Consider the following 27985-nt stretch of genomic DNA (forward strand, 5'->3'; position numbering starts at 1 on the left):
CCAGAACTTGGCTGGATCTCAAAAGTGTATGTGAATCGACCTGCAGTGGTGAGGCATGCAGAAGAAATTAAAAAATGGAGAACTCTGAAAGGTAATTGGCAAGTAAGTGCTCTTCTTATGCATTCTGGTCCTGTATTTTTAAAGCAGTCACTCTCCCTCTCCAGGCTGTAATATTGAATTTTTTTCAAGATACATGTAAACTTAAAAGATGTGCTTGTCCATGTCTTATTTTAGTAATTTGTATTTGATGATGATGGGATGGAATAAGGTGATGCATTTATCCAAACAAGTTAAAAACCTTATAACTCATGACTGGCAAAACTGCAAATGGATTTAAGTCATCTTTATTCATGAGTGGATTAAATTGTGTATTACTATCCCTCCACATTTATTCTGTTTTCCAGACAGACTTCTCTGCATGCTGCCTTCTTATTTTTTAATTTTAAACCTGTAAGATATGATCATGGTCCCTGTCAAATTTGACCTACCTGGATGATTTTTCTTTGCTTAAACATTCTCAATGTGTGTGATTTCATTGCTTAACTAGTTTTTTAAGCTAAAATTCAAAAATCCTGACTGGCTGTGGCATTTGGTGGGGGGAAGGAGCCACTAATGTCAGGAAAACTGACTTTTCAGCTGCTGAGATAAGGTAAATGGTTGGTTATTGTCCATCTTAGCATAAAAAGACAAACTTTTTCTCCATTCACCAAGCAGCTGTTCTGCAAACAATGCTTGGGATGCCTCCCCTCTGCACACTGAACAACTTGTTCATGTGCAACAGCAGCTGAAAACCTGATGGAGGATCAATCTTAAGAGTGGAATGTAACAGAGCAAAGCAAGAATCATTTAATTATACTCAATTCTTAAAAAAGTTGTTCAAAATAATTGACATCATGGAACCATTCTGGGGTGGCTGAAGCTGTGTTCACAATGAGCACAGATTTTGGGATTACAGTTTGGGGATAATTTGGTGTAGGTGTAAGGTGCTGCTGGAAGGTGATAGAAAAAAGTTTCCTGCCTGCTTTTCCTTCCTGAAAGTTTGTGCTTTGTGTGTTATGATTAAATTTTAAAAAATGGAGATAAATGGAGGAGATTTAGACATGAGCTCAGCATTTCTTTAGAGTTTCTTATGATGCCTTGAGAAGGCTGCCCTAGAGCAGAGGCTGGACCACAGGTCCTATGTAAAAAAGAATTCTTCTTTTTACTGAGGGTACCGTAAATAACAAATAGAGAGAGTTACAGGCTTTGATTGCAGAGACTCATTAGGAATAAAGGGATTTAGTGTCACTCCCACAACACAGCTTGAGAACAGATGTTTGTTCCTAACACTTCTCTCCTCTCCTGTGTAGAAACACAGGAAAGAAAACCAGAGAAAGAAACCCAGAAACACAGAAACCCAAGCAAGGCTTTCCTTCGAAGGGTGTCAGAAGCATCTCTCCTCTGTTTGAATGCTGTCACAGCAGGGCAGTCATGTGCTGTTTTCTTAACAGAGGTGATTTTGAACCTGTACATGTTTGAATGCAAGCAGCATCACAGATTCAAATTGTATAGCCTGTTTCCCAAAATACCCAATTGGAAAACCCTTTCAAAACCCCTGAAGTTTACACCAGTTCTTGAAACCCCCTGACTACATCTGTCTTGATGACTGTGATTCATGTCAGAGGAGAGGAGACAAAAATTCCCTCAAACAGAGAATAAAAAAATCCAAGTAAAAGTAACATAAGACTATTTCTAGGGAAAACCCCTTTCAAATAATTATAGGATGAAAGGAGGAAGCAGAAGCAATCAGTCAGACTTAGACTAACAGAGGCCAGTGATGGTTCATTACCCCACTGCCATTACAAACTCTCATCCTGTACAAGTGCCCTGTAAGAGAAGTCAGCTTTGAGTGAAGCCATCACTATAAATGAACATTTTCTGGAAGACCTTCAACAGATAATTTAAAACAATGTCTTAAGCTCAACTTTTGTTCAGCAAAAAAAAGCTCATAAAATTTTTCATTATGCTTCTGTTCCATTCTTTGATTAATAAGTCTTTTAAAATTCTGAAGCATTTCCATCTAAAGACTGCTTTAACCTTGTCACTTGCCTCTTGCTTTTGGGGGTGTGTTGTGCACCAAAATTATGGATTTTTTAACGGTTTTTTATTCCTGATTCACACAAAAACAAGTGGATCCTTTTGAGGAAATATCCTCTGTACCATTGGATGCTGCTGAAGACAAATATCTGCCAACCTGTCTATCCTAAGCCATTATTTGCTCATATGTTACATCCTATACATTTCCCCATTGTCAGAGTGAGAGCCAGGCTTCTGATTCCTGCACTTCTAAGGCAGTTTGGCTTTGGAATTGCAAACAGAAACGCTCCATTCCTTGCTTTGTTCCCTTTGCAGGCAGCTTGGCTGCTGAAAGCTGTCACCTGCACAGACCTCACCACTCTCTCGGGCGATGATACTCCTTCAAATGTTCAAAGGCTGTGCTTTAAAGCAAAGCACCCTATCAGAGAGGATCTGCTCAAAGCCTTGGACATGCATGATAAAGGTATGGTAGCTTTTGGGGTGTGTATTTTCTAGAGGAAATGTCTGTTTCCTCGTTGTTTTCTCACTTTTCAGAAAGGACCTTGGTCCATTGCTTGAAGTAGTGTGGACCAAAGGGGAATCAGGCCTCTGATTGAAGCCATACACATAAAATATCAAAGATTAGTCTTTTTTAAAAAAAAACTTGGATTTGTGGACTCTTCAGACAGTTGAAGTATAAAATATGAGGTCAGTTATCTGAGAGTTGAAGGGCATTTTAGCTGGAAATGCAGGAGGGCTGCATTAACCTAAAGACTGCTCAGTTGCTGCTGGGCTCAGTCTGGCTCCACAAGTAAGAACAGAGCTTGGCAGTGCAGTTTCTCTTGCAGCAATTTGCTGATCAAGCATAACTGTGATCAAGTCTTAACTGTGTGTGTTGGCATTAAACTGTGAGTCTGTCAATAAAAATCTTGGAGTTTTAACTCCTGCTAATGCAGGCTTGCTCCCAGGGTCAGGTGAAGGAAGGTGAGGGAGGAAACAGCACGAGAATTACCTGGACCATTTGAGCAGTATAACAACACACATCCCTGGTGTGCTGCTTAAGATCCGTGTGAGAACACGGGAGTGGGAGGTGAGGACAATGCACACGTGCTCATGGAGAAGGTGGAATTCTCTGTATGAAAAAGGGAACTGTGGCTTTTGCTTTTGCAGGTATCACTGTTGGAGCAGTTTGTGTGTATCCTGCGAGAGTCTCTGATGCTGTGAACACCCTCAAGGCTGCTGGTTGTAACATACCAGTGGCTTCAGGTAAGATTTATCCAAAAATATCCCATTAAATAATTTGATTTTATAAAATACATAGAGAAATCCAGAAGTTTGGACTTGCTTTTGTGTCAGGGGGTAAGGTAAAAAGGTAACAGGTGGAAGGAAGGGAATGGAAGGAGAATTTTCTTCTGGTATAATCTTTTGTTGTCTTCCGACTTCAAGCTTATCAGGAACCAAGTCTTTGCTGGAAGCTCTTCAAAGAGGCCTTTAAAATATATCAGTGTTTTTTTCATCTGGACAGAAGAAGTTGAGATAGAGTGCTGGACAAGTATCAGTATACACTAAGTAGATGATGATGATGATGATGATGTGAATTCTAATAAAGGTTTATTTTCCCTATCATGTTTGGCTTTTAAGTGTAATCCTGTGTCAAGGTTTAGCCCAAGGCAGCAGCTGTGTGCCACACACCTGCTCATACAGCCACTTCCAGGATGGACGGGAAAAGAGAACTGGAAGAGTAAAAGTGAGAAAACTTGTGGTTTCAGATAAGAGCTGCCTTTTTGTGCACTCCCAGCCTGCTCACCAAGAAAAGGCCTTGACTCTGTGCTGGCACTGCTCTCCACTTACCAAACCATCCCTGTAGAGCCAAGGCTGTTTCCTGCACAAATCCAAAACACTCCAGGTACCATCAGGATAACTGTCCTAGCCAGAAGCAGCACATCCTGCAGGCTGACTTCAAGGCAGCTGTGAGCAGAGCCAGGGGTTGTTGCCTGCTGAGCAGGTTCAGGACTTTCACATCCAAAATCTAACAGGGTCAGCTCTTCTCCAGTCATCACACATGAGGGAACAAGTCCTGAATGTGCAGGAAGCAAGAAGTACAATCAGAGAATTACTCAGGTTGGAAGGGAGCCCTGGATGTGATCTGGCCCAACCCCCTGCTCAAAGCAGGGGCTGGTTTTGAAGTTAGATCAGGTGTTTAATGCTAAGATACATGTGAGGTTTTTTTTGTTCTTGTTTCATTGTTGTGTAGGGGAAAAATACGTACTAAATGCATTTATATGTCAGAGAGAAAGGCAATCTCTGACAAAGCCATTATTTTTTCCATTTCCAAAGTTACCTTTGGGTTTTGTACTTAACCATCATAAACACAATCTTAAATAGAACTCGTTGAAAGCAATTTTTGCTATATTGTGATTTAACCATTAAACAGCATTATTATTATTTAAGTCAAGATACCACTTAAAAGAATTGGAGAAAATTAAAAATGTATATATTGCTTCATATCTGAGCTCCTTGTTTGCTCAATCTGCTGGAAGAAATAGGTATTGTGCTTTTGTCTAGGCTGCTCTGGAAAACATCAAGGCATGTGAAAGATCTTTTCACAAGATGCACTTACCTTGCTGGACATCTGTTTTTAAGGGTAGAGCCAATGTTTCTTATTGGCGAAGAGAGAGTAGGATGAAGTGCCTGTAGATTTTTTAAATCATGGCAAGCATTAAAAAAAAAAACAAAAAAAAGTTCAAATTTTTTGGTGTATTACCAGGAATATTTTCAATTTTATGGTCAATTTATAAAACTAACACATTCATGAAACATTTTTTCCTTCTACCTGCACCCCTTTCATGCTAGTGGCTGCTGGGTTTCCATCTGGACAAACTCCTCTGGAGACCAAACTGGCTGAAATAAGGCTGGCAGTGGAATATGGGGCCCGAGAGATTGACATTGTCATTAGCAGGAGTCTGGTGCTGACTGGCCAGTGGGAAGGTAAGTAAAAAAGTTCCTTTGGCAAAGGAAAACCTTGCTATATGTACATGCAGGGTCTGTCTTTGTCCCTTCCCCAAATCTCTCCATCAATCCTTGAAGAATTTGGTCATTCCCCTCAGAGTAATCAGGGGCTCTGAGCTAAATAAAAACTATTTAATCAATTTATGACAAAGAGATTTATTTTTTGAGAGGAATGCTGTTGGAAGTTATGTTAGGCTGGGCAGGCAGAATGACTTTGTGTTTTGAAAATTCAGGTCTATTCCCTCCGTGCCTTTAGAGGACTTTGTGTACGGCATTAAAAAAAAAAAAAGCAAGTAAAAACCTAATTATTTGAAGAGTTTTCTTAGAAAGCCCAAGGGGCTGCTAATGTAGATGATACCTTTTAAAATATACATGTTTCATTTCTTGATGAAAACACGTATTTTAGTTGTTTTCTTTTTGCTGAAAGTTGAGGGAACAAATTGACTGTTCGTATTATTATTGATGTTCTGGCATCTGTAGACTACTACTAATTAGTAGGAACAATAATGCTGAAGATGGTTTTTGCTCTAATTGCATCCTTAATGTACTGTGAATGGTTTGCCTTAAGTGCTGACAGTGCTCCTATAACTAATCTCCATGTGAAGGTAGACACATCATTGTCTTGGAATGAATTTTCCATTTAGCTGTATAATGCAGTGCCATAATATCCTATTTATAACAAAGCCCTGGCACCTGACTTTACTTAAGGAAATAACAGAAATCATGGTAATAGATCATGTTTTCTGGTCTTCTTTCAATTAACAGTTAGAATTGAACCAAAACCCCACGTATTTCTGCATCTGTGTCTTCAGGACTGGTTTCCTTGCTGTAATATCTTGGCCTCTTTTGTAGGATTTGCAATCTCCATACTTTTGGTCTTAGTTATTTAAGAATTTTTTTTTTTTTTTAATATGAAGGAGAACTCAGAGGAAAAATACAGGGCATGGATTCAGAGAGAGAGTTTGGATCATGACTGAAATGAATGGGAGATGAATTACTCTTTGTGGTCACAAATTACAAGGGAGGAGAGCACAGACACTGCAAAGATGGATGTGATATAAAGCTGTCACTTTACTAAATAAGTAAATTAGGGATGGCTTTTAATTTGGTGTGCATATTCTTTTATCCAGAGCTGAAGTCTTGACAAGGTTGAAAGCCATCCTTATTTTATATACATATTTTACATATATTTTATATATATATATAAAAACAATTCTATATTTAATATAGAATCTTTACATAAATATATAATATAAAATATATCTATATTCATTTATCTATATTATATAATATAAATAATATAAAATATAAATAATATTTATAGGTGATATTAGTTATAATATAACTATAAATATAACTATAAATAACTATAACTATAACTATAACTATAAATACATATACATATAAATAGAAATATAATTTTTTTTTACCAATGGCAGAATTTAAATAATTTCCAAATTATTTCCTAAGTTTGTTCATGAATCTGAATCTGTTTGTGACACGTGTTTATGTGATCTTGAAAAAAAGCTACTTCAGGAACAGAATTTACTTGCCATAGGGATGCCACAAGGTGAAAAATTACAATATTTAACTTTCCTATATAAAAAGAAGAGTGTTTCATTAGGTGATCTGGATATTTTGGTGAAAATGTAGTGTTCTGTCTTCTTGTTTAGATTTCAATAGATATGTTACCTGTGTGATTAGGAATAATATAGAATAATCCATAAAATACTTACAAAGAATCCAAAAGAAGGGACAAAGAAGGATTTTTTAGGCTAAATCCCTATATTACATAAAATTAAATAGTGCAGTACCTGTGCCTGTGTTTAAGGTGCTTCATCAACTAAAGCTGCCTTGCAGTTCTATTATAACTTATGCTAATTGTAGTAGTCATTATAATAATAATAGAAATAACAATAATAATAATAATATGCTTCTATGGGTATTTTCTTATGCTGACAGTCTTCACAACTTCAGAAGATATTGAAAAAAAAAATCTATGTGGTGGAGTGCTTTTTAGTTCATTTTTAGCTTTTCTTCTTGCCTGTGCAATAATTGGGGTCACCACAATAGAATAGTGTTGCTTTGTGATTTGCTTCAAAGGCTTGTTTGCTTATTAAATATTTTAGTGTGTGTCCAATTATGTCAAGTTATTTTAAAGAAGTTCTTGAATATTGCTGGAGCTCTTTATGACACTTAGAATGCATTTTCCAGATCTTTGTGAAGTAATTGTTAAGATCTTTTAAATAATGCTGAGTATGAAAGCAGCTTTATTGGACAGCTAAATTACATCAGAAAATAACATGAAATGAGATATAAGTTTATGCATTTGCATACCTTTTATACCCTTTTAGCTTTTAAAGCAATACTGCTTTAAAGTAGTTTACTCAGCTATTGTCTTGTATTACTTGGCAAAGTATGGATTAAACATAAATTATCAATTTGGATGCTTCCTTCAGGCACAGAATGTGGAGCCTTTATGTAAGGCGTGATCAAGTTGACCAACAAATTGTTGAAATAGACTGGATCTATTTATTATTCATTTTTTTCCCCCTGTCACCAGCATTTGCTGCACCTCCTGAAGCTGTGTGGGGTGCAGCAATGTTCATGCTAATTCCAGAGCTGCTAGCAAACACTGGACATGCTACACTGCCAGTGGCTGCAGGAGCATTGTTACCCCATCATCTGCTCTGTGGCAGGTGGATTTTCCTGTAAGAAAAGGGAAAAAAAACCCAGTTAGAGAAATTTGAGCATGGCTGCATCCATGGTATAACCCCACTATGAAAAGTGCTTTTCACTGCTGCTGATTTTTTAGGCGTGGGTTTGGAGGCTTTGATCAGGGATTGGGACCTTACTTTCATAAACAGCACAGGCCAAACACACTCCCTGCTCCAGAGCCCTGGAGAAGCCTCCCCACCTTGCTCAGGAAGATTGTAGCTGAATTTACCATTTCTAGATGTGCAGACTGCACATTTTCTGTCCGGTGTTGGCAGCAGCAGCTCGGGCTCCTGAAGCCCAGCTCTGTTTCCAGAATGTGAATCCCTGGAGTTGCACCTATGTGCACCTATGTTCTCCCTTTATTTTATTTTGAAAGGAGTGGGAATTTTTACACTTGAGGGAGCTGTGCTGTGCTGATAGCCTCCTGCTTGTCATTTTAACAAACCTGCCATTAACATGCCAGACACAAGGGGCTCCAGCTCATTCTCCAGTTTCCAGCCCATCACAATCACCTTGATCTCTTGGACTAACTGAAATCAAAACATCTTCTCATCTCAATTTCTGTTCATTGTCGCTGACTTGATAAAAACACCAAAAAATTGAATTTTTTTAAAGAAAAGTGATTTTATCACCACATTTTTGGAGAGCTATTCCATAAAAAAAAAAAAAAAAAAAAAAATTAAGCAGTGTGTTTTTTTCCCCTCCTTTAATATTTTCATTTCCTTTGCAAGAGATCTGGATTATCCCCTTTATTTTGTGATTTTTAGGACTAATGTATTACATCAAAGTAACAGACCATCTACACAATCTAGTGCAGACTACAGCCAGCAGAAATTATCAGGGATGTTTGTTTGGGAAATGTAGGAATGTAATGTAAGGAAGGAACATTTTCTCTGCTGTATTTAACAGCTGCTAAAATTCAATATCATGTACTAAATACTTACAGTGTTAGGAAAATGACAAAGAACCTTACAACTCTTATGTTTTATAACAGTGGAATTAAAACCACAGCTATGAAAGCATTTTTTCCCCTACAAAATGGGATTTTTTTTCCTGACTTCTATAAATGCATCTAGTAAAAGCAGATCTAAAGGTCATGAAAACTGTCAGGTTGCTCAAGTGGTGCAAAGTGGAAGAGTTTTTGTCACATCCATTTTAACAGCTGGTCACTAGAACTACTGCACACTGTATTTGTGAGCAGCAGGCTCCAGGTATATTCTCTATAGGTTGGCTTGCTTTGGGTGTTTTTTGTGGGTTTATTGGTTTAGGTTTTAGAGGCTTTTTTGCTTTTTTGGTTTTTTTTTGTTCCTGGCTTAAGTTTTAGACTGCTTTTAGAATGGATTATATCGGTGCTTTGTTTAATATGCTGGAGAGTACTGGCCATTTGCTTTGAGAGCTTTTTCCTTGTTTTTAGGAGTCAAAAATAAATTTTCTTGCAGCCTCTTCATGGTGTTCTTGGCTCATTAGTTGAAAATATGCCTGCAGGGTTTCCTGTGACAGAGTTTTCTGACCAAAATCTTTGTGCCACTGCTGTAACCAGAGACGCTGTGTGTGCTGTGGCTGTTGCTGGCGTTCTGCACAGCTCACAGATATTCCTGCATTTGTAGCACCCAGCTTTGGTCCTGCTGCTGTTCCTCTTGATGGAACTGAGTCATTAAGTGCTGGACTTTTTGGCAGCACTGTCCCACAGGAAGCCCAGCACACCCTGAAACCCTGAGTACATTTTGAAGTGTGTCTAACTGCACCCGTACTTTAGACATGTGCCCAAGATTTTCAGGATAATCCCTTTATTTGTGCCTTGATTTAAATCCGAGTACTGAAACTTCTCCTTTTATTTTTGAAAGGAGTGAGAATTTTTACTCTTGTTCTGTATCAAAGCAGTTCCAGCTTGCACTGGGACTGGGGCTCTCTGTCCCAAATACAGTTGCATTTCTCTCTGTACTTTTACTGTGGGGTTGAAGATTCCCTGCGAACGTCAGCTGCTGCCTGCAATAATTGGTCTCTGAATAAAGAACAGCATTTCTTACCTACACCCCTGCCCCACTGAGGTGTGCCCACTTTTCCTCCACCCCAGCTAAGCTGCCAGACACGGGTGATTGAGGATCCTGAGTCGTTCCTGGCCGTGGGATGATGTGTGCTGGCAGGCAGCGAGGCTGCTCGAGCGAGCCTGACGCTAATTGCATGTAAAAGCACCTTCCAACTGCAAGAGAGGGTGCTGGAGCTGCAGTGCCAGGGAACAACAGCTGTGAGGATGTAATTTCTTTTCGTGGAATCCAACCTAAATGTACATTTTGTTGATTTTGTTTTGACATTTTTTTGTGGCGTATCTCGAAGGTAGGGAAAACTTTTTCCTCTTGTTACCGAAACTAGAAGAAGAAGAAGAAAGCTGCTTTCTCTGGGTTTTCAAAAGCTTCAGGAAAGAGTTGCTCCACAAAAAGAGATTTCATTTGGATCTAACATGAGCAGGGTTATTAAATGCACCAAAAAAAAAAAAAAAGCAGCACAGGTCCTTTGTGTTTCCTTTTTGAGCCTCGATTTGATGTAGGTTTCTGGAGCATCACCAATTGATCAATAAAACATGTTAGACTGCATGCTAGTTCTGATTAATTCACACCTTTGGTACACAGTGAGAAACAAGGTGAAGCCTGGTGTCTATAAAGGGACTTGCTAAGTGCATCAGCCAGTTGTCTGCTAATGTGTGCAGCGTGTCTCAGAAGGCCAGCCCAGCAATTCCAGCCCTGGACACCCTGGTGTGCCCATGGCATCAGTGGGATGAGGGCCCTGCCACAGCTGCCAAAGCTGCCCCACACTTCCAGGTCTTAAGGGCTGAGAGAAAAAGAAGTCTAGTATTGCTGAAAAAAGAAAAAAAAGTCTTTCTAGCTTGGACTGTTTTAGCAAGACCTATTTAAAGCTGTATTTTAGCCTTCTGTCAAAGAACTTTTTGATTATGTGTTTGAAGATTGAGTACAGTTTGTGAAAAGGACCCTCTTGCAAAGCATCCTGTTTGTTTATTTTGCATCTTAGTTTTGTTTTTAAATTCAAAGTCCAGAAATGGTGTCTGTGCACTGTAAGAGCTGCTTTTCTCCCAAAACAGGAGCAATTTTAACATCCCCAAGCAGCCAGCTTCTGACAGCAATGCTTCATTAGTTTCTGGCTGTTTTAGTCTCCCTCTGTGTAAACTTTGGTGGGAGCACTGCTGAATTTTACCAGGAAGGGCAAAAGGGAGGGTTTCTCTGGCCAGGCGCAGAGGAACACATAGCTGTCAATGAGTACTGATTCAATGTACTGCCATATTTATTGCTGGGAAAGCTGGTTTAAGATCAATCTTTACTATCATAGCATTTTTTACTGCTGATGTATTCATGGGTATTTCGTACATTTGTATTTTGAGAGAGCAGACATTAATAGCTATTAAGTAAAGTCTGAAACTGCACGGCATTGTTAATTACCTCCAGTCATGTAATTTATTGAACTTACAAAACTTAAGTTCCTGAGTGCTGCGACTAATTATAAGATTGGAAATTAATCCAGAAGTGGAAATTACTGCCATACTTGAAAATACCTCTCAGGCAACTTTGATCATTTCCACATGCTTTTATCCCCAGGTCTGTACCAGGAGATCCGTCTGTGCCGTGCAGCCTGTGGAGAAGCTCACATGAAAACAATCTTGGCTACAGGTGAACTGGGCTCCCTTGCCAACGTCTACAAAGCCAGTATGATAGCTATGATGGCAGGTAAATACCCTTGGTTCTCCTTTTAAGCTAAGAATGTCTTTGCTATTTTATTTATGAAGCTTAAAAAATTCCAATTGTGGAAGTTTGGTTTTGTTGATGGCAGGAAAAAATTTGTGTAGCAATTACTGAAGCTGCAGGTGGAGTAATGAAGTGTCACTTGTTTTGTGTAACCTACCAAAAACTGCATGAAATGTTAAGTAAGTAGCTGCTGAAGGGTTGTGGGAACAAGTGAAATTCGTTGTAAAACATCAGAATATTTAATAAAGGCATTTGGGGCAGACACACTCCTGGAGGCAGTTGTGGTGACCTACAGATGGGATGGGGGTAGGTGGCTCACAAGCTTGTTTTAAATGCAAGGGGAACTTCCCAGTGAAGATTCATGCCAAAAGCTCTCAGTTTTGGTTTGTGATCACTTCTAGCCACCTCTGAGAGGGCAGCTCAGGAAACCAACCTTCCAGAACAGGACAGGGTTCCCAGGGGCTGTGCAGACCTTGTAGGTGTTACATTTTTGCTTAGCTTAGCACCCATTTGATCCCAGATTTTCAGCAGTACCTTCTCTCTCTGCAGCTTTGGTACAACTTTTCCTATAGTTCTGTGTTTTAGTGCTATGTTGGAGATACAAAATTGGGAATTATCTCCCAGGCACTTGCTTTTCCCACCGTGCTTTAAAGTGGGCTCCTCAGTTTTATTTCTAGAAGTGTAAAGACATACTGAGAACCACTTGGGTTAGTCTGTCTTCTAAACTTCCCCTCATTCTTTAGTGGTTTTTTCCCCTCATTTTTTCTTCTTCAGACTTGAAATTCTTACATTAAAGCAAGACAAACGTATAATCAAGTGTCTTGTCAGTATTTAAATAAATATTCAGCTTGCTGCTGACCTCACTGTTACCATACACAGTTCTGTGCTTCTCTGATTCAAGTGGAATGGAGAGCGTTTCAGGCTTCTAACAAGCCCAGCTACAATGTCAATTAGTGTCATTAGACACAGAGGATCAGTATTATGCCACTAAATATTGCTTTTAATTAGAAGAGGTGTAAGAAATACACGTTTCCTCTTATTTAAGCTGATGCACTAATCATTGTGATCACTTTTTGTACCACTGAGTAGTGAGAAATTCAGCTTGTAAAGCATTTTACCGTTTTCAGAATTTTGCTGGTGCAGTTTTTTTGAAATACAGCAGATGGCTCTATTGTTAATGATTTTCCTTGCCTAGTTATTCATTTTACAAGATACTTATCCATCTGAATACATCCAGTAATTTCCTTATTTCAGTCTTTTGCTTTTTCTTTGTGGGTAGGCATAAAAATAAGAATTTATTTGCACTCTACATACATCCATTGAGGGCCAGGCTTTCAGACTCCAACTTGTCAGAACTGCTGAGAGCCTCGAATTCCAGTTGAATTTTGTTTTATTTGTATATTTGTATCATTCTGGGGAGAAAGTGAATGCACAGTATAGTGGATTCAGCTGAAAAAGTGGCTTTAGAAGTTCTTGCTGCCTCTGACCAGTTCTTCTGGTCCTTTACAGCAAAATACAATTCCTTCAGCTGTGCTGTTAGAAATGCTTCTCATTGTGAGCCGAGTTGTCAAAGAATTACAGTTGAAAATTATTCCAGAAAAGGGTTAGCTAGTTAACTGTGGGGTTTTTGATTGGTTGGCAATGTTTTAGGGTTTTTTTTTAAATGGTCACAGCCTCCGAAATCTGGTTCACAGCCTTGCTTTGCATGCAGTTGCATCAGTGCAACTGGGGATGTGCAAACTGATCTTGCTTCACCATCCACGATGCCAGCCTGTCATGTGGGGAGCACCAAATCCTGGGGTTACACATGTTTGCAGTGCCTTGCTGAGCATGCACACGTTCACCTGAAGGTCCTGGAGCACAAAGCCACCAGGTGTATAATATGTAAAATATAATACAATTCATATAATAATATATAAAATATATAATATAAAATATAGTCCATAATATATTATAGACTATATACATATAGTATATATAATATATATAATATATAGCATATATAATATATAATGTATACTATATATAATATATAATTATATATACTATATATAATATAGTATATAGATATTATATATAGTATATATAATTATATATTATATAGTATATATAATTATATATACTATATATAATATAGTATATAGATATTATATATATATACATGATATATTATATATTATATATAGTATATATACTATATATAATATATAGTATATATAGTATAGATAGTATATAGATAGTATATAGATAGTATATATTATATACAATTATAATTATAATTGTATATAATTATATATAATATAATAGAATATAATTATAATTATATTATATTATAATCAGTTATAATTATATTATATTATTACATTATAATATATAATGTAATAATATATAATTAAACTCTATAGTATATATATAATTAATGTGATATAATTAAATTATATTTAAAAATAAAAAATGAATAAATTATATATATATAATAGACTAGTTTATATTTAAAACATATATTTTTTTATATATAATATAAACTAGTCTATTATATAGAATTTTCCTCTGTGTGAACTGGTGGCTCCTGTTGCTTCTGAAATAATTCTCCATGGCTATTTTTTCTTCTCTAGTAAAGTCTATAAGGGGACAGACATCAGAATGGGTACAGATTCACAGGTGTCTTAAATTCCTTTAACCATGCCGTTACCAACTTGAGTGACACGCCATAAATTCTTCTGGAATATTTAAGAAGCTGTTTCTGAGTGAAAGAGGCTGACATGCCCCTAAGGACAGTGACTCACCTGGCAGGAATAACCTGTGCAGTGCTGAGGAGGGCAGGATGGCAGGGAGCTTTGCACAGCAGTGCCTCTGTCCCACTGCCAAAGGAGCTCCTGGATTTTGGAAAGCAGCCTGAGACAATCTGTGGTCTTTGTGAGGGTTCCAGGACAAGGGAAGAGATGAATCTGACTCCATGTTCTCAGAAGACTGATTTATTATGATATGATATTATATTAAAGAATGCTGTACTAAAACTATACGAAACTATATAGAAATGATACAGACAGAAGGCTTAACAAGAATGATAGTGAGAGCGCCTCAGAGTCTTGACACAGCTGGCTGTGATTTGCCATTAAGTTAAAACAATTCACGTGGAACCAATCAAACATGCACCTGTTGGTAAACGATCTCCAGACCACATTCCAAAGCAGCAAACACAGGGGAAGCGAATCAGATCATTATTATTTACATTTTTCTCTGAGGCTTCTCAGCTTCCCTGGAGAAGAAATCCTGGCGAAGGGATTTTTCAGAAAATAGGACAGTGACTACAAACCCCTAGAGCCTGATTGCTAGAACCAGGGAATTTTGGGTTTACAGCCTCCACTGCCATTTCTTGTGCTTCTTCAAGTCCTGGTGGTGATCTGAGTGCCTGAGCTTCTCAAGAAAACTGACTGCATTTTGGACTCTGCTTTGGGGACAGAGAGTGAAGGAATTAGTGGTGTTCATTGTTTGGTGCATCCTTGTGTACATCATGTCCATTCCTACAGGAGATACCCAAGTCTGTGCCTAAGTAGTCTCTTTATTTAAATAAACAGTCCTAAGAAACACAGATGGGTGCCTGACTCCCCCCTGCTAGTTGTAACTGTTATATATTTCTTCAATGAGAATTTTCAAAAAGAAATTTCTCAATTTCTTCTTGAGAACATTCAAGAAATAGTTCTTGTACATAGTATGAGAGGTGGGCCATTTTTAAACTTTTGTTTCTTGACACAAATATCAGAAACAGGCAAAGAAGGCAGACAAGGAAGGGAAAGATGAACTTGCAGTGGGAAAGGAATGCAGTTCAAAGTTGAAAGAAACAGCTTCAGTAAAGCTGTTGATGACTTAATTGCATATTCCACTCATATATAAGAATTTTATTCTGGAAAACCATATTACCTAATTCCAAGTCTTTACTGTACTGTGTAACAATTCATAATCATTAAGATATGCAGGCTAGGGAAGAGGTGGAGGAAGTGATTTCAAAGGTACTTTGAAAGTGAAAACCTGATCTGTGTCATTTTGACTGTGAAAACTGCTCCTTTTATGCCACACTTTGGGAAGCTGCAGGAGCACAGCAGTGACATGTGAAAGACACTTGTTTTCTCTATATATATCTAAACAAGGACCTGTGTAAAGAACAGGAAAGAGTGATAAATGTTCTTCTGCAGCTCTACTGATGTGTGGGTTTGAAACAATTTTTTCATAGATTATTAAACAATTAGTCAAATAAAGGGTATGTGGAGATACTGACTAATGTAAACATTGAATTTATGAAGGGAATGATTTAGTGCTAAAACAAATCAACTTCTAAAGTCTCTAGACCAAAAAACCCTGCAAGAAGTAGCAGAAGGTGGCTGAAGCAATAAGGTTTCTAATGTCTAGAAGGGGAAAGTTAAAACACATTGAATATGTGAGCAGAAATGGTTTTAGATCATTTGATGCTGTTCTTTCCAAAGTGAACAGAAACAACACAGCCAAACAATGAGGAAAAGCTTTGTGCTGCAGTTCACAGGAGAGAGAGATGGTTTGGAACATCACAAAATAATGCCTGGCTACACAAAGCTTTTACCTCAGCTCTAAATAAGATTTTTATCCTGGGTTTAATATTAGGGAAGACAAACTCTAGGATGCCAATAGCCGCTGTTGTTCTGAGCACTTTCTTGCACAGATTTGTTCAGAGCAGGGTGATGTGGTGTGGCTGTAAACGTGCTAGCAGGCATCTGAGTGCAAGGGCTCACCTCCTCTGCTGGATATGGACCACTAAGAACCAAAACTTCTGCCAAGTCACTGTTTCATGAAAAATGAGAGACCAAGGAAACCAAACTAACCTAGCAAAATTGACTGAAAAGCAAGGCATGCTCTGCTCAAATGCAACTAACATAGAAAACAAGACTACTGAATAAATAATAATACTTAGTACTTTATGTCTTCAAAGCACATAACTGACATTAGCAGAGTAAATCTTATAATTGCCTTGTGAAATACAAGACAAAGATAATAACAGACAAAGCAAAAGTCAAACTGAGATCAGTTGTGAGTTTTGGCTTTAAATCTCATGCTCAGTCCAAAAATCAAGGGTCTCCCTTCAGTAACATGTGAGTTGCATTATGTGTTGATTTAATTATGTGTCTACAATTTCAGCTGTAATTTGATACTAAGTCAGTCAGTTTTTAGAGCCCAGAGCATTTGCAAATGAAAGGCAAAGCAAGGGAGGAGGCTTGATAACACACAAACAAAAATTCACTTTGTGTCTTGTTTTACTTGTCTGAAATACAACCAGTTGTGTTGGGCTTATGGTGTGTCTGTAAAGGGCACACTCTACCTGTAAAACATCCACCAGAAATCAGAACCAGCTCCTTTCTATGGCTGTGATCTGTCTCTGAATGCTCTCCAGGGTGGCAGATGGTGTTCAGCTCTGGGCTGGAGGTCCAGAATGGGGCTGGGGGCAGGTCAGGGAGTCCCTGCTCTTAGGAGGGTGTGGGAGGAGTACTTGGTACTGCCTGCTGGCTGAGGCTTTCTTGGCCACTGTCTGAGTGTAGAGGTGGTTGCAGCTGGCTGCTTAAGAAGCTTATCAGGACAGTGATTATTGCTTATAGTTAATTAATTATTAATTATACTGGAATTATGCTGGGAGTTGATCACTTCCCTGCCTGCTGCAGCAGATGCATTCTGCATAGTCTGTGCTGGTTGTGCACCTTCAAAGCTCTAGTTAACATCACTGAAAGCTTAGTGCAAAGAACAAGCTCAAAACACACTGTGGAAAACCAAGATGCAGTGTGGCAGTCTGTCTCAAAGTTTTGAATGATATCATGGACTAACAAAGTTTTTTGGAATTAAGTGTAAGATCAAAAGATGGAGTATCTTTAAATACAATCAGCCTAAAAGAGGTTGGAACAGAAACAAGTGACTTCATTTGTTCTGGTACAGAATGGGGGGAAATAAAAAAGCCAGCAGTATGAAAATGCTGATAACAGCATGTTCAGTGAGGCACTACAAGGATGCTCCCTTAAATGAGGTAATTGCCTACAAGCTTAACAGTGATACTGCAGCTAATCACTAGAAATAATGTAGGCGTGATAGATAAGCTTGGAGTTGAAAAGTTCCAACAATGCAATCACAATATCCTCAGGTTTGAATTGCTGATGAGAGGCCATACGAAGACTAGTAGCAAAAAAAAAAAAAAAAGAAAAAAATATTTAAAAAAATAAATAGTGGAGCTTGAGTAAAGCAGAACTTGAAGGAATGGGAAATGAGACTTAAAAATCTGTCTGGAACTCAGTAATATGTGTGGAGGGAATCAGAAGTGAAGAAATGGAAAGTGGTTGAGACAGGCTAGGGCAGGCTCTCATGAAAAGTCTTTCCAGTTGAGTCAACAGAACCCTGCATGGGTAAGTAGAGGACAGAAGTAACACTTGAGAGAAACAAAGATGTTGGGGGAAAAATAAAGATGCAAAGAGTCTGTGAAGTGAGAACAGAGTTAGAGTGCATACGGTGAAGCCTCATTTGTTTGCAGTTTGTTAAAAACCCAGACGTGCATGCAATGGCACATTTTGTTATGCATTTATTTATGTGCTTACTGAGCTGTGTGCCTGCCTACACAGCCAGATCTGAGGGGAGATCTTTATTTGGGGCCATTCATATTTGTCAGAGCAGGATGCTTGGCAACTCTGCTAATTTTGTGCAAGGTCTGTTCTATTAATGGTATTCGCCTGTAATCAGAAAATAAGAATATATACCCTCCAATGAAGTCAAGAAATACCAGTGTAAAGCAGTGTAAAACTTGTCAGCTCTGTACCTGTTTGTTTGATTTTGTGTTACCCACACCACCACCTGAATTTCTCTCTCCTCCATCTCCACTTACAAATAAAAACAATGCTGTTTCCAAGCACTTCTCACCAGAACACCAACTCAGGAAGCCAGAAGATGGGTTTGGGGTTGCAGAATGACTTCCAGGATATCATCACTTTTGACAACTCTACTTGCCTCTCTGGTTTTCTGTGTGTAAAATTAACATTTGCACGTTTTATAGAACCTCTGTGAGGCTTAGTGAATTAAGATATAAACAGAAATGTGTTGCTCTAGTCAGAAGGTAGGAATTTTTGTGCCTGTGCATGAAGATGGAATACTCTCGGTCACGATCCAAATTGGGAAATGGAAATTTTCTGGTGGGATCTGCTGGGTGTGCTTTCCTGGTACAATCAGCCCTGGCAGTGACAGTGGTGGTGGGAGCCAGCAGAGCTCCAAAATGATGCTTTGTGCACTGCAGCAGACAGGAGCAGCAGGGAGGTCCCTTTCCTCCTGCTGTTCTCACAGCACTCTGCCCAAAATCTTCTTCCAAAGGGGGGAGTTGTGTGACTTCCCTCTGCCCTTGCTCTGTCTGTTTCTCCTCAGAAATCCCAGGCTTGTCCTTCTCTCTCAGGACAAGGGTTTGAACTCTGATTTCTGCTTCCTGACCTTTAGGAAAGGGGCTGTTCTTTATGCTCCACCCTTTGGAACTGGCTGTGAAAGAGCAGCACACTGCTGAGAGGGGTCAGCTTTCTGTTAGAAAATTATCCTCAGTGCCTGCATAGCACTTTACTTCTGCCAATATTCAAGATCTTTCCAAAACATGTTAATTAAAGAATATCTAAATGGTATACTTTCAATTTATAACAACTGATGCAGAGAGGTGAGAAAGCACCCCTGTTGGGTTAATTTTCCCCATGAATGAAACCTTGTTTCTATGTTAAATAACTTGTTAGAATTCGAGCTAAAACTTCTGAAGTTTCATATCACCTCAGACTCAGAAATTGTTGCACAGTGAATAGTTCCAGTCAAACATGCCAGCAAAATAACAGGGCTTCCTGGCAAAAAAACTTTGCATCTGTGAAGCTCCACTATTGAAGGTAATGGTTTGAGAGAATGCAATTTTAAAACATGGAAATATTATGTAAAATCAATAGATGTACTGGGTACTATTTATTTCTTTGATATTTCGGGCTAGGTTTTTTCATTCTGTCAGTAGCAGGTGTTAAATTCTACTAAACCAGTGAAAAATAGAAATAAATATTTAATTTACTGTACCTATCAATTATATAAAATTGGTTTATGAAATATTAAAAGAGATTGCATGTAGGAACACTAGTTAGAAAATCCAGTTGCTTAACAGAAACCTAATATAGATGTGGAAATACTCTAAGCATGATTTTAGGGTTGTAGGTCCTGTATTTTTGTTGTTGTTGTTGTTTTTAAGGTATCAAGGCCTAGTGGTTGTTCCTGTCTAATTTGAAGACGTGCTCATGGCAGCAGCAATGTGGATTTTGACTTCTGAAGAGAAATGTGTTGAGTGGAAAAATACATGAATATGTGCTCTTGAACATCTTTAGGTTATTTTAAAAAACTATGGATACTCACTTGAATATACCATTGAATCATAAGGACAGAGGGAAAACCAAAGAGGCATAACAAGAGATGAGCACAAACAGAAGTGAAAAACCAGCTGAGCCGTAAAAGTGGGACAAAACCAGGAAGTTTCCCATAAGAAGGGCATGGATTGTTTCCTTACCTGAATGTTAAAGCTGCGTGTTAAAACACACTGATATCAATATAAAGACATCCATGAGCCTTTAACAAATCATGTCCTAATGGTGCTGATGCTGATTTATTTATTAATTTTTTTTTTTGAAGTGTTACATCATGAAGTGCAGGGAAGCACTGAACACCCCAGCTGACTGCTGGGGTGCACGAACACATTCCTCACTGAGCTACACAGGACTGGTCAAATGCAAGTGAATATCAGAGAATATGCTCATTTATATGAGCATATTATCATAGAATATGCTCATTTCAATGGTGTTTGGGAGCAGGCTCTTCGAGCTTGTCTCTGTGGCTGCTTGCAGTGTTTTTGATGAGTTACACAAGGAACGTGAATTTCCTTGGCAGGTACCTGGGTTACTTGGAGTCTCTTTCCCAGCCTTTCTGTGTTCCTCTGGTTCTTGTTGTTACAGCTCAGATTGTGAACAAAAAATGGAATATATTCCCTTCTTTGACACCCTACTTGGGAATTTCATCCCCTGGGAAATGCTCCTGATTTGGTTTTGTTGTTTTTTTTTTTTCAATTCTTTTTCAGAAGTTGTAGTTTTAAAATTTAGTATCTCTCAGATAAGATAATTTAAGATTTGTGCCTGTACTTTACAGTTACTAAAGACAATAGCTTTCCCAGAGGTGTCTGTAGTAGCCCTCCTTCTGAGGGAATTTTTCAAAGTCTGAATTGACAGCAAAGGCCATGGTCTTCATGGCAAGTCAACAGGGATCTGACATCTGATTGTCTTCTGTACCTTTGATGTTTCTTTCCTGCTAGCTATTTGGGCTATAAAGCGATTTCTCTGCAGTGTACAACTACAGCTGATTCCTAAAGTTGAGTTCTCCCTAAATCTAAGATGTAGAAAAGATTCCTCCTTAGTGATACCAGGAGCTCTTCTTGAGTATAACATCTTCTTTCCATCACCTTTGCAGCCATGTTGCCAGTGCAATGTCCAATTTACCAGCCTATCCCAAACATCTCGGGAGTGAAATCTTGTAGTTTGCCACTGTTAATTCATCTGTAATGGGCCAAAAAGGAAACAAGGCATGATGCTCCATGCTCCATGCATCACACTGAACTTAAATCATGGAATACAAAATTGTGAGTCATGGATCTTCAAAAGCCTCCTTCCCACTAGTCCTGGAAAGTGAATTTGTGGAGAACTCACAAAGCACAAAGCCTTCCTTATAAGTGGAGCTTTGGAGCAGAGCTGACCCCAGGATGTGGAAGCAGCTTGGTGGGGTCTGATGGAGAGGGATGCCGTGCTTCTTGGGAATCCTAGTCCCCAGGAAGAGCAGGGGTGGCATTTTTCAGCTGGTTCTCTGCTACCCTGACACCATCTACCTGCTGTTAGGTTTGTGCTGTAATCAGGCACTGTGTTTGCAGCTGCTCTGGGTCTCAGCACATCCAGCTTCTCAGCAGCTCACCAGTTGCACCTTCAAGGCAGAATCCTCCAGGAGCTTCAGCTGGATGGACCCTGTGCTATTGTAACAATGCCATTTCCAGTGCCTGGGTTAGAATTACAGCTCAGCTTTAAACTCAGTGTCTCCAGAGAGCAGAAATACTTGTTTTTTTCCCTAGAAGTAAAACAAAAATATCTTAGTAAAATAAGCAGAGCTACTCCATGCCCTTGAGGAATGTCTTGGTGAGTTCCTTTGCAGGCACTTGCTTCTATTATGAAGTAAGAACTGAAGCTGGGAGAGAAACTCAAGAGGAAAGTCATATATTTTTCTTCTAAAATGTTGAAGAGATTGAGTAAAAAATAAAAGTTAGTGAGAGGTAAAGAGAAGCTTTTAGGTTTGAAGTTTTCCTGTGCCTTTGTTTACTCTCTTAAGAACTCAGCTTTGGAGTGAAACGTGGGAACATGCAGAGCACTTTGTCATCCAAGTATAGAAGTGCTGCAGATAAGAACAAATAATTATTAATCAGTAACACCACTGTATTTTGTTGCTGCTTCCTGTTTAATGAATGCCTTGTTTGTGAAAGAACCAGGAGAGATCTGAGATTATTTGAGGGGAATTTTTGTTCAGTGGAAGGCAAAGGAGAGATAAGAATGGAATCAGTTAAAGTCAGAAGGAGGCAACTAATATGGCTTTTGAGGTATCAGTGATGCATTTGGTATTATTCATGGCAGTGACTCCTGTATGGCTTGTAAGTTTTCTACGTTTTCATTTGCTAAATTAGGTGGGACACCACATAAAGAGTAAAGTAGTCAGTGAAATGTAGAAAGATTGAGATCATCACGATCATGCAAAGCTTGTAGATGCCTTTCCACAAAATGTGGTTAGCTAGAGCACTGATTTTTATGTTAATTTACTAGTGAATAATTTAAAAAGACCTGTTTACTTTTTAATAAAAAGGAAAGATATAAATTGGCTGAGTGTTCCTAATGTTACTTACAGCTGCCATTGAGCAGATGTTAGGGATTCTTAGTGGTAGGCTAGACCAAAATAAGTTTTATGAATAAACAAACAATTTCCTTTTACTACCAACTCTTTCAGGCTGATTCTCTCCCAAATTCACTGTGAATGGCTTTTTAAAGTCTCCTCATAAATAATTACCTTTCTTGTGGCACTTTTTTCTAGGCACTTGAATTTTAATTACAGTGATGAACTGTTTTAATAAGTTGTTAAATAATTTTATCTTTTTAGGAGTGAATCCATTTTCTATTTCTCTTTGACTTCATCGGTTCCTGGGACTTTAATCCTTTTAATTCTTGCTAATTCACTTCATAAATTCATGCTGGAGAAGTAAACAGCATGCAGCAGCATCATTTTCTTTTGAACTCTGTGCACGTACACCCACCTCAGCTTGCTGGTTATCAATGGTCTCCTGTTACTAGCAACCATTTTGTTTAACTCAGTCATTTGGATCACAGTAAGTATGAAAAGATAGGTAATTAAATGGAGACAATGTGATTTTGCTTTGGGCTAATGTCTGGGGGCCTTAAAGCCCTCCATGGGAGTGAATACAGTGCTTAGTTCTTAGATAAGGGATATGTAACACCGCTGTACTTCACCCCAGAACAGCACCTTCCAATGTAAATACTTATCAGACACCTTTGTGTGTGATTTGATGTTGGGAAATGCTGAACACGGAGTTCCTCCTGGCTTTTTTTTGCTGTTTATGCCAGAAGGGAAGGTGCAGGCGGGGTGGTCGCGCTTCCCGGCGCGACGCTGGCACCGTCCCTGCCCCTGCCCGTGGGAGCTCAGCAGAGCCCAGGGGCTGTTCTGCCTGACCACCTCTGTTTCTGGACATCTGAGTGAAGAAGCCATCGAGTCTTGGTTTGAAAAGACAGGTGTCTGCTAAGGAAGGCAGGAGCCTCCCCTGAAATGGAAAACGTAAAACTCCTCCCTCCGAATTATTATAAATTTCGAAATTAAAAAGCTCTCAGGCAAAGATATGGGAATAGGAATAACAGTTATTGACCAGGAAAATTAAAAATACAAATGCAATAGTAGCCCAATTAACAGAAGAGAACTGCCCCACCTCTGACAGATGGAAATAGAATTTACACTTATTTTACAATCCAGGACACATTGATACCACAGTAAGGCTCTGAAATATTGCTGCAAATTTTACATAGATTTCTTCTTTTTCCTGTAAGAAAGATATAAAATGTGCTGTCTCAATGAATAGTGACACTTAATAACTTGCCACTAAATGCCTATGAGGCTATATATACATTTAGCACAAAGAGAGTTTGATATTCAATTTCTTTGATTCACAGTATTTCAGTAAAAAGAGTGAAATGCCAAAGTTCAAAATGATCATATATATTTAGTGTAAGTTTTTAAAAATGTAAAACCTATATATTAAATGTAGATTTGAAGACTGGAATATCATCTTTGTTTTGCCAGTGGACAGGTGAAATCAGCATTTCTCTATCAGTTTCAATATATATTTTTTTTTTTAATAACCAACACCCATGCTGTTTAATCAGGTTGTTGATGCTTTTGGTTTGAGATGCTCACCATAATTGCAGTCTGTGGTAAGATCAGCACACAGGCTGTTGACAAAGGGAGATGAAAAAACAATCCCCTGGCATATTAAATACCTTTTTATGAGTTGCTCCCTTTTTGTGATGGTGCTTACTGGTCTTTTTTATTTCCTTCATTCGAGTAGTGCTCAGTATGAGCTTATGCCAGAAAAGTCTGACTGAATTTATCAGCAGCACACCTTCATAAAGCATCCCTTTGAAATAAAATTGTTAGTTTTGCCATGTAAGCATTGTTAATAATGCAATGGGAGGAAAAAAGGATTTCTTAAAAAAAAACAGAAGTGCCTTTCCCTGGCTGCCAGCAGAGAGGTGCCTCCTGCTTGGAGTGTGGCTGCACAGTCAGGGGTTTTGGTTGGTTTCTTTCACTGAAGGGAGCTGGCAGGCTTTTTGGTATTCAGGCTGCCTGAAGAGTTGGAAACATTGCAGAGCAACCCTACTGACAGTAGTGAAAACATCTGGAAGTTCTCATCTACACTGCAACCTGCACACCTGAGCTTTTTTGGCTAATGCCAAATTATCAAGGTGGAGAAGGAAAAAAGGAAACACTCTGAGGGGCAAAATTTTCTGGAAAGTAAGAGCTTTAAGTAAGATTGATGCCCTTTAAAAACAAGCATTGTGATGCCTTATATGTGTAGGTAAGGCCATCCAGGGTGTTTTAAGGCCCTTTGGATATTTGTGGCATCAGGAGAATCCAGGAAGTCCATGATAAAATCTATGTGTTTGCAGCTTGTTGGTGTTGAAGGTGTTTGAGTGTCATAAAAAATAAGCTAAAAGTGCCTCACATTTTCCTGATGGTCACCAAAGTGGAATATTCATCCCTCTATGCAAGCCCTCAACAAATCTGTTCTACCTGATCTGTAAAAGCCAGGTGGAAACAAACAGGTCACAGATGAGTCTGGTGAGATCTGGCACCTTTTATTTTTCGGTTTTTACGCAAAACCAGGAGCAAAACATTGACCCTTCCAATTTCTCAAGGAAAATAGCTTTGATCCTGGAAATCCCCCTGGCAGTTCAGCTGTGCCAGCTGCCTTTGGTTGTAGGGAACAGTGTGGAAGAGGGGCTGATGCTGCTCTTTGTCCTCTGCATGACAAAGAGGCTGCATGCTGGATGGATCCTGACTGCAGCATTAAGACATGGACTTTTAAATCTCAAAAATCAATCCTGCCTTTCTCTGGGTTAGCGTAGGAACAGAATCTTAAACTGCTTTTAACATCAAGTGTTGAAAAACACTCAAAATGACATTGAAGTGTCATGATTTTGGCTGCATTATGGATGGTGGATTTTTTTAAATCTTTAAAATTCATAGCACCTTCTTGATAAAGTAGACTGATTTTCTACTTGCTTCATTCAGTGTGGAGTATTTCCAAATTGATTTTAAACAGCTATTTCTTCAATTTGAGTAATTTTGTTACGAGCTAATAGACAATACGTAAGTGTACCTGAGCTTTAATGTTAACATATTTGTTTCAAAGTTGTTATCAACGTTAAAAAGCACAAAGCTAAATGTGGTTGCTAAAACATGGAATGCAATATGCCACGTAGTGCTGTGATTCTAAGCCAGCATGCATATTTATTATTTTGTTCCAAATTGCAGTGCTATTACTGGTAGATATATCAGGGTTTTAGCCTCAGTCTGTAATATGTCATGCACAGGACAACATTTTGAGAGGCTGAGATGTATTGATCCAAAACCAAGAATGCCAAGAGGGAAAAAGCCTGACCTAGACCAGTGCTGCTTTAATTATATCACGGTTTCAGCTACTTTATCATTGTTTAGGTTAATTTAAGCATGAACAAGGAAGTGATGCAATGAATTTCAGTGTTGGTAAAGGAATCTTAAAGGAGGAGATTTTAAAATAAAGTTTCTCCCACAGCATTTTGGTTTTTCACCCGTCCTAGCCAGAGCATGTGGCTCAGTGCTGAGAGTGCTTGCATTCAATCTGAAAGGAGAGGCCAAACTTTATCCAAGCTTTATGTTTCTTCATCAGTAACTGCTGGAGGGAATTTGGGGCCAGAGCTATGCCACCAGCACTGCCTCCTGCCCTGGGTGCACTGTGCTAGAGAGGGAGGTTTCTACTGATGTCTCTTGTGTTTTGAGTCTTGCTCAAAATCAGGAGTGTGGCAAAAAATAGCCCGCAGAATGGAAATCAGCACTGCAGGTGGGTAAGCTGAGAGAAAGGTCTGGTTTTTCCAGTGACAGTAAAGTTAGGATTAGTTGTTGGGATTCCTTGATTTATTTCTTCTTTCTGCCTTCGGCTTGTCATGTGTCATTAGGCAGACTGCTTCAGCAGTTCCACTAGTGCCATCTGCAAAAAGAAATAAGGTTAATGTAGGTCATATACTGAGTGCAGTTTGTGGCACACCCTTTTAAAGAAGAAAAATGGGATCCTGGTAAATAAACGTGAGATTTAACAAGCAGATCACAATACAAGTATTCCTTAAACTTCCTTGTTGTCCCATAACAAGTCACTCCTGCTGCTTCCTCTTTGGAGAGGAAGAGGAATAGCTGTTCCAGCAGCAAAAAATTGCCTGAACTCCTTCACCCTGGCATCTCCCAGCCCTGCTGCTGCATGGCAGTGCAGGGAGGTGACTGGGAGCATGTTTCCTTCTGGGCTTCAGGGTGGCTCCAAGCCAGGACAACCTGTGACAGGGATTCCAGCTGTGCTCTTTGGACCCAGAGCAGGTGTCAATTATTTATCTCCTCTTGCTCCATGCCTCGTAGGGATGGGATTGGGTTGGAAGGAATGCTCTAAAAATAGCAAGTGCCTATGATGTGTAGCTGAGCAACAGAAGGTGGTGTGGCTCTTCCTGCTGAACCTTCTGAAGAAACATTTTAAATGAACACACAAGAAACTAATACTAATTAATAATAGTATTCTGTTGAGACCTGTGGTAGAGGCTGCAACAGTGCATGAGCAAGCTATGCATAATTCAGCAATGCTGAATTCTTTCAGACATCATCTACAGGGAATTTTGCACAAGTATGGACTTGATAATTTGTCCCTTTGTGTGCATGTGTAAGTGTTCCTAAGGACATTGTTTGGCCTGCAGAATCTCTGTTACTGGGGGTGCTGTTCAAGAAAGGGAGCATCCATTCTGAGTCTTTGAAACCAAGCTGGGATGGGTTTTCAGAAAGCTGTCCTACTTGTAAACAGACACTAAACATGGAGCCCTATGATGGGATTTTTACTTTTTATCCCCTCTGTGCAGGCACTTTTTCAAAAACAGTTGCAAAAAACAGGCAGTTCTCAACAGACCAAGTTAAAAACCAGCATTTTTCAATGGTAGCTGAGAAACAGGCATGTGAAAACATGCAATGGCACCTAACCAAGTGGTCTGGCAGTGCAGCCTCGTGTCATGGAGATAAAGCTACCTGCTGAGCTACTGCTAGAGTGAGTTGTCACAGCTTTGTATTCCCTTCTCCTGCATGGCAAAGCTCAGCTAACGGGGAATGTATTTTATCTCTCTGCTGGAGCAGGATAAGAACATGTAAGTGGGACAATTAAGGATGAGGACATGTGAGTGGGACAATTAAGGATGACTCAACTGACAAGAATTAGCTGCTACATTAGCCTTTTACATCTTGCCCTGCCTCTTATTTTCAGGGGGTTGTTAACCTGGCCACCCCAGTAAGGCTAATTTGTGTGTGAATCTGAAGACCCTTAGTTTGGGTTCTCATAAAATAGAAAGATGACTTGCTAATGGGACTTCATGCACATTTGATAGGGTACTATTTTGTCACTGATGCCTTGTCAGCAGAAGCAGCAGGTGGGTTTGCAGGTCCTCTGAGCAGAATTTTTGCCACCAGTCCTGGAAGTCTTGGAAGGATATGTGTTCTCCCTGAGTCACTGCATATTGTTGTAA

The 27985-nt window shown here is 39.0% G+C and overlaps 1 protein-coding gene across 1 annotated transcript in view; it reads left to right on the forward strand.

Moving 5' to 3' along the window:
- Positions 1 to 27985, forward strand: part of DERA (deoxyribose-phosphate aldolase) — a gene marked incomplete at its 5' end in the record, with an annotated part of 39404 nt that continues 11419 nt past the window's right edge. The window contains 5 exons of the mRNA XM_041484505.1: positions 1 to 102; positions 2392 to 2539; positions 3226 to 3321; positions 4909 to 5043; positions 11388 to 11516. Coding sequence (XP_041340439.1) covers positions 1 to 102; positions 2392 to 2539; positions 3226 to 3321; positions 4909 to 5043; positions 11388 to 11516 — 610 coding nt within the window. The remainder of the gene's footprint in view (positions 103 to 2391; positions 2540 to 3225; positions 3322 to 4908; positions 5044 to 11387; positions 11517 to 27985) is intronic.

Source organism: Pyrgilauda ruficollis, unplaced genomic scaffold (assembly GCF_017590135.1).
Source record: "Pyrgilauda ruficollis isolate IOZ18807 unplaced genomic scaffold, ASM1759013v1 scaffold66, whole genome shotgun sequence".
Lineage (NCBI taxonomy): Eukaryota > Metazoa > Chordata > Aves > Passeriformes > Passeridae > Pyrgilauda > Pyrgilauda ruficollis.